Source organism: Prionailurus bengalensis, chromosome D4 (assembly GCF_016509475.1).
Source record: "Prionailurus bengalensis isolate Pbe53 chromosome D4, Fcat_Pben_1.1_paternal_pri, whole genome shotgun sequence".
In the NCBI taxonomy this organism is placed as follows: domain Eukaryota; kingdom Metazoa; phylum Chordata; class Mammalia; order Carnivora; family Felidae; genus Prionailurus; species Prionailurus bengalensis.
The window spans coordinates 38,180,986-38,188,747 of record NC_057359.1 but is presented as its reverse complement, the minus strand read 5'-3'; the positions used below and the strand labels follow the sequence as shown (position 1 = coordinate 38,188,747).

Here is a 7,762-nt window from a genome sequence, read left to right as displayed (position 1 = left end):
CATTTTCTCATGATGCTGACATAGATCAAATATCAGATGCTCCAGGTCAGAGATTAGTTACGGGAATTCTTTAGTTAAAAATGCATTCATTCTTTTGAAACAAATAAATATGTTAGTAATTAGTGTTGTTTGTATATTTTCCTCCACTTAGTAAAATCAACAATCAAAACATTGTTGGCTTCATATGACTCTAATATTTAAATCATAGACTTTATAATTGATATATTTTGCAAAAAAAATCAATAGGAACACATACACACAGTATGTAAAGCACATACAGTAGTGAAACTCATAGAGCCAAAAAAATTCTCGAGTATTCTGCCAGTGTTCATGACAGTTTCCCTTAAAATACAATGGATCAATGAAAACTATTCCACACACTTTTCCCATATTATACTCTTTTGCTTTTATAATATCCTTTCCACAGATGGGACACATACAGAGAGCATGGGATTGGCAAATAGCAGGGGAAACTGATTAGGAAGAGGAGGATGTGAAAGAAATTTGCCACATTTGATTTACAATCTACAGGTATGACCGGAGGACAGAAATCACTGTTCATGTACCTGGCTTGTCCTAGGCAAATGCTGGGTTGTGATGGGGTGAGAATTTTCCCTTGATGCCTCTTATACCCTTGCTGTCTGCTTCCTTCCCTCTTACTGAGGATGTTCTTGCAGTGCTAGACATCTGGTTACATATTTCATTACCCTCTGCTTGAGCGCATCAGTCTTGGTTCTAAGGATGTTTCTCTGGTAGGTCATAATGAACATTCTCAGATTTTAATTGGGTAAATAATCTGTGCTGAAAACGGCTTGGTTTAATTCTAGGTTAAAACTGAACAGAATAGGCAATCAGCCAGCCTTTGCTAAGTTGAAAGTAAAAATAAGCAGGAAGGGGAAAATACATTAGTAACGGTTGGCATGTCAAATCCCCAATTCACCTGTAGGAACAAAACTGACTCTGGACATGTGAATTCAGGAAAGGGCTTAGAAAGCTTAGTATTGGGAAATGTGGGTTCTCACTGATTGGAAAGAAAATATTGGTCTTTTTTTTTTTTGGTAAGGGGCTTATATTTGCTTTTTTATCCACACTTTATTATTTAACTTCAATAGGTATCAAAGGGGCCACTGTTATTGTTATGGCTAAGAGAGACTCAAGTTCAAATCCGAGTCTTGACACTTACTGGTGATTTGATCCAGTTACCTACCTTCCATGTGCCTCAGTTTCCTCAAATATAGAAAAGAGACAATTTTCACATCATGAGATTGTTGCGATGTGGATTATATCAAGTGATTTATGAAAAAAAGACTGGTGTAAAATATAGACCCTATAGATTTTAATTGGAAATGGAATAACATGTTCTGGAAGCAAACAATACATTTGACAAGAGTGTAATAGTTATATATCAACAAAGGAAATTTGGGGAAACCATTTCTCAAGTATGGACATTTTTCAATTATAAATAGGAAGCCTTTTTGATTCATACCGTAAGGTGTTTAGTACAGAAACATATTTACAAAGAACAGTTTGAAATCTCAATAATTCACTCATGAGGAATCATTAAGGTAAAAGAATGTGGAAGATTCATAACACACCAAAATGAAATGTTTGTTTACTACATGAGTTATATTTTTGGATGTCATTTCAGAAAACTAAGAGATTATTTATTCCAGGATGACAGGATATATTAGACTTCACAAATGGTGATTCTAATTCCCACTTCATCCATCCATCCATCCATCCATCCATATATGTGATTTATGTGTTTGTATATCATATCAGAATCACAAAACACCTATAAACAAATGTCAACAAAATCTCAAAATACAAGTTAGAACCTCTCTAATAACCTTCATGTATCTAACCTCAATTATTCTTTGAAATCTGGGAGAATCCTATATATTATCACACAACTAAGCTTATATAGTTTGAGTTAGAGTCACTAAAGACAAAAGTACGATCCAAAGTATGAACTCAAAGTTGAAGTGAGCAGATTTCACAGAGTTGTGGCTTCCGAACAATTGCCACGTGGAAGTATGTGATTAGCTGTATTGTTTATTTTATACTAGGGAGTTTTTGCCTACAAATAATGCCTACGTTCGTTGCAGCTCTTTTGTCCAACCTACGATACAAATCCTAATAAACTTCAGTATGTTCTGGAAAATGAAACTTTGAATTGTTTAAGCATACAAAGAACAAAATAAACTGTTGTCAGACTTTGGTTTATTGTAAAATTTAGCAAAGATTTATTTTTTGGTAATCCCTGACCCCTTGCTCTGAAAACAAAAGCAAAAACATAATTATTGCTTATTCTTTTTCCCCCTACTTTACTTGTGCCACTGTAAAGAAGGGAGAAAAATCATTGTAATAAATAAAAATAGAGATGTACGAGAGAAAGATCAATCAGTCCAGATGAGAAATATTAGGAGCAACAGAATTATCATCAAGCAGTTTCAAAATAAGCTTCTTTTAAAAAGGTTGTCATATATATATATAAAAAAAAATCACACCAAAAAGATAGCAGCGGAGAAGAAGGATAAATACAAGTTAATTGCACACCAATCCCATGCAAAAAACTGGGTCATTAGCCAAAGCAGTAGTATTCAGAATCCAGTTTGGGGTGCTTGTGCAGTGCTTGTGAGTCCTCTATTATGGAGCTGTCACTGAATTGGTCCAAGTCTGATGGGGTCTGATGGCCTGGGACATCATCTGCCAGAGTGTCCAGAAAGCTCCCCACGGAGATGCCATCCAGCCCATCACTGCCATCATGCAGGCTATTGTAGCTGCCACGTAAGGAGGTGCTCTGACTCTCCAATAAACTGCACAGGCTGCCACTGAGACTGCTTCCTCGGCTGGTAATGGTGGCCTTCTCTTCAATCATCCACTTGATGGACTCAATGCTCTCGTTGATAACAAGCAACTGGCGCATGAGCCTCACATCTGTGGCTCTGAGGTTAACCTACGGGGAAGAGGGGGAAGACGAAAGACACGCCAGTTATTCTACCTGTTTTTAAAACGTGTATTTATTATTGAGAGACAGAGAGAGACAGAGCATGAGCATAGGAGGGGCAGAGGGAGGGGGAGACACAGATTCCGAAACAGGCTCCAGCCTCTGAGCTGTCAGCACAGAGCCCGACGTGGGGCCTGAACCCACGAACCGTGAGATCATGACCTGAGCCGAAGCCGGACACTCAACAGACTGAGCCACCCAGGCGCCCCATCTACATTTTTGAAAGACTCAAAATTCATTTGGATCCTGTCTTCTGCAGTCTATAACTTGCAATGCACAGAACAGAATACAAATTCACTCCATCTCAGGATCTTTGGAAATCTGACCGATGGCAAAAGTCATAAACAACTCACTTCCTGCCAGATGCATTGGGTCCAAAGGGGACTGTAAAACTCCCACTGCATCCCTGGCCCTAACCAAGTTGCCTGGGAATACCATTTTGAATGTCAGGTTTTCTGCTCAGAAACACATCCTCTCTCTGGCCAGACTAATCACTTATCCATATTTACCTGGGGATATATATATATATATATATATGTAGATCCTGTGAGGTGGGGAGAAGAGAAATGTGTAGAAATTAAGGAATCACTACCATTGTAGCAGCTCCTGGTTTTTGCATGATAATGTACCAGACATCATTATGCAAAGTCCAACCTTCATTAATAGCAACCCGTTACCATAGATTATTATTTTTATCCCCATTATACAGATGAAGAAGCTGAAATCTACAGAAAAGAGTTAAGAGTACAGAAAAGGTCTGCACTCTTTATAGCTATGTTGACAAATATATAGTACTAAATAATGCTTTTATTTTTAAGAACAAATTGCTTTAATATTCCTTGAATCAAAAGGATGCCATCCAATACTGTTCCACTTTACAAGATGAAGCATACAGATGTCTCCTATAGACCTGGTTACTTGCCTCGGACATGTCAGGGGAAGTCCCACTCCAAATTGGTATATGAAAATCTGAGAAAGTTCTAGAACTTCCCTAGGTGACTTCTAGGTGTGTAGTCCTAAACGACTTCAAAGAAATCTGTCTCACAGCACAAAGTAGAATTTCTTTATAGGCCCTACAGTTAAATGGGGGACATTCACTAATATCAAAAGTGTGGTGGTTCTGTAGAATACGGAAAGAGGCAGGCTGCACGAACTCTCATGATTGCCCCTATTCTAGTTGGAAGTGAAGAGACATAGCTCCCATAAAGATTCCAGTGCCTAGACTAGGAGCCAGGAATACATTTGGCCACCAGAGGTCCTGGTCACATTCATTATGGTTTGAAATGGAATTTCTGGTTTTGTTTTGTTTGTTTGTTTGTTTCCATTTGGGGTCATTAATCCAAAAGGGTGGGCCTTGCTAATTCTTTCTTTTTTTTTTTTTTAATTTTTTTTTAATGTTTATTTTTGGGGTCATTAATCTAAAAGGCTGGGCTTTGCTAATTCTTTCTTTTTTTTAATTTCTTTTAATGTTTTTTTATTTTTGACAGAGAGAGAGAGACAAAGCATGAGCAGGAGAGGGGCAGAGAGAGGGGGAGACACAGAATCCGAAGCAGGCTCCAGGCTCTGAGCTGTCAGCACAGAGCCCGATGTGGGGCTCGAACTCACGGACCGCGAGATCATGACCTGAGCCGAAGTCGGGCACTCAACCGACTGAGCCACCCAGGTGCCCCGCTGACTCTTTCTTTAAGATACAAGGCTAATTCAGACTTGTGGGTTTCTAGAATTATTAAAGGCATTCAGTCATGAGTGACTCAAGCCTTAAGGGAGAAAGGAGCCTATTGTCTTCAAATGTATGCATTCATATTATAAAAGTACTTCCCGGTTAGGAGTTAATCCATAACCGAAGGTGAACTTTGGATTGAGTGATTGAAGTGAACAAACATTAGAAGAGATAGAATGTCTATCAATGACTTCGAAGATGTGAAGTTACCAGTTATGTATGTATAAATACCAAAAAAGCATAAAGTACGATTTTAAACCCTTCATTTTGTGAGGATATTACATATAGTAACCAGGGTAACTTCCTTATCTTCTCTGAGAAAAGCACCAAAACCAACTGTGTGGAAGGTAACAGTGACAATCATTCATCTCTGAGGTGCCCATGAACAGAAGAATGGTAACTGAGTACATTTTGAGAGGCTTTCCTGTCTGTCTTAGTGTCTCAGTGACACTGCTGGCTCAGTGACCTTGCAGTGGTGTTGTGTTGAGGAAGGAGGCTTTCTGGCGGTCTTCCTGCTCATAATCACCCACACACCCCATGGGCCATCAAGATACTGTTCAGGTTACACGTGATACAACAGATATTTGTCAAGCAACAAATTGTCTAGGTCCGCTGAAGAGCCTAGAAACCCCATATGAGCCAAAGTCTTACAAAATTCTTCTGTTAGGCATCTGTAGCTGATGAAACACGCTGTGCCCGCTGTAGGCATGGTGCGACATAAATGGGACCGTTTCCCGTCAGCTCTCCAAATGAGCCACAGCTGCATTTGTTCGCAGCCCCGCCCTGTCGCGTGAAAATGTTCTGGTCTTTTCCAGCTGCGAGTGTGTTCTCTGTTAGTTCCCTCCCTTGAACTACTTCTTCTCTTCCTCTTTAAATCCTCCCCATTCCTGAAGTACTCTTCTTCCATCAAGCACTAAAGCTGAGTCCAGCCTCCTCTGCTGGCCCATGTAAGAAATGTCTTACAATTTTTCCATATCTTAACGTCTGACCTGAGCACTGATTTTTTTTTTTTTTTTAGAAATAGGCATAATGTTTTTAGAAGTAGTCCCCTGGGTGACGCAGTCAGTTATGCGTCCGACTCTTGATTTTGGCTCAGGTCCTGATCTCAAGGTTCATGGGATCGAGACCCGAGTCGAGCTCTTGTGCTGATAGCATATGGAGCCTGGCTGGGATTCCCTCTCTTCGTCTTCCTTTGTCCCTCCCCGCCCACCCCCCCATAAATAAACTTCAAAAAGAAAAAAGAAATAGGCATAATTTTAGATGTGTGAAAGTTCGGCTCTTAAGGTGGTAATAATGCACATTCCCAACAAATGTGTCACTCTGGGGTTTTAGCATGCTCAGGACAATTTTTTTCCAGCAGTCTTGGTCTGAGTCACACAGTGACTGCATCAGATACAAATTTTTCAATTTCATTGAGCAACGCAAATCAGAGAGGAGTAGACTATGAAGTCACAAAAGCTTCCTTTGACCATTTTTTTTTTTTTTTTAATCTTTTTCTACTGAAGGTAAACATTCACAGGCCATTGAACCACGGCTGGGGGAAACATGATGAAAGCAAGTCAGTTAGAACTCGTTGATCTGGCTGATAGTGATTACAGATTTAACTTCCACCTCTGTCCTCCTGGGGGGAGAGTAAACAGCTGTCTGCTGTAGGAGTGCCGGGCCGGCCGGTTCACATGGCTGCCTGTCCATTACCTGGAGCTCTAGGCTGCTTCCTACCACTTTCTCCTGGAACTGAGGTGTGGTTTTGCTATCGCCAATGAACCTTGAAAGTCTAAGCAATCTGTCGCGGAACTAAATCACAATGATGCTTCTGTCTCCGGTAGCTACCCTGCCTTTCCTCCCTGTTTCTCATGTCCGTCTTTAGAATGTCTGGCCATCTATCAAGGAGACAGTAGCCTGGCCCGTTGGTAGGGAACTTCCAGTTCTTTCACCTGAGACCTTATAAGGTCCAGTAACTTTAAGGATATAGAGAGTTGGGAGGCCCTGTTCACGGTCTGGGTTTACATTCCCTTTCTTGGAGAACACTTTCCTGATCTATCATGGTATCCAATCTCCATGCTGAGTTCAACACTACTCTTCTATGGTTTTTGGGTTCCCTTCACAATATTTACAGCTAGTTGAAATCATCCTGCTTATTATATTTATGTTCTGTTTTCCCCATGAGCATGTAAGCACCACAGAGTACAGGGAATTTGGTCCATTCTGGTCACCACTCTGTGCCCAAGACCTGCAAGAGTGCTGGGCACGTAGCAGGTGCCTGATTGGTATTTATTCAAGGGCAGAATTATTGCTTCAGATTGGACCATCTGTCAAGAACACGCCTCCCTTGGGTTTTGCGGTGGGTCAGTGATATGGGACTTGAGAGGGAGGAGAGAGGCAGCTTCTGGAAAGAGCATTTCCGTACTGAAGCATTCTCAGCGTGCAATCCCATCTGGATTCATTCACAGGATGCAAACACTGAGTACCTGGCACAAGGAAACTGGCATTCCTAGCTTAAATGTACAGATTCTGAGATAGTGTCTCTGAAAGGATGTGGACTTCAAGGTGTTACTCACATTCCAAACACCATTCTGTTTGTTCTGATGTGATAACCGGTACTAGCACAGCACACGCACAGGTATTCTGTAAACACTTGATGAAATGAGTTAAACAAAGGGAACAAATAGGGCATTTACAAAAAGAAAAAGAAAAAAAAAGAAAAAGAAAAAGAAAAAGAAAGGAAAAAGAAAAGGAAAAAGAAAAAGAAAGAGAAAGAAAGAAAGAAAGAAAGGAAGAAAAAGAAAAAAGAAAAAGAAAGGAAAAAGAAAAGGAAAAAGAAAAAAAGAAAAAGAAAGGAAAGAAAGAAAAAGAAAGAAAGAAAGGAAGGAAGAAAAAGAAAAAAGAAAAAGAAAAAGAAAGGAAAAAGAAAAGGAAAAAGAAAAAGAAAGAAAAGAAAGAAAGAAAAAGAAAGAAATAAAGGAAGGAAGAAAGAAAGAAAGAAAAAGAAAAAGAAAAAGAAAAAGAAAAAGGTTTGTACTGATTGATTCAAA

The 7,762-nt window shown here is 39.8% G+C and overlaps 1 protein-coding gene across 1 annotated transcript in view; it reads right to left on the bottom strand.

Moving 5' to 3' along the window:
* Positions 1-1,314: 1,314 nt before the first annotated feature.
* The window catches only part of LURAP1L (leucine rich adaptor protein 1 like), a 54,993-nt gene continuing 48,545 nt past the window's right edge, over positions 1,315-7,762 (bottom strand). The window contains exon 3 of the mRNA XM_043566877.1: positions 1,315-2,959. Coding sequence (XP_043422812.1) covers positions 2,585-2,959 — 375 coding nt within the window. The 3' untranslated portion in view covers positions 1,315-2,584. The remainder of the gene's footprint in view (positions 2,960-7,762) is intronic.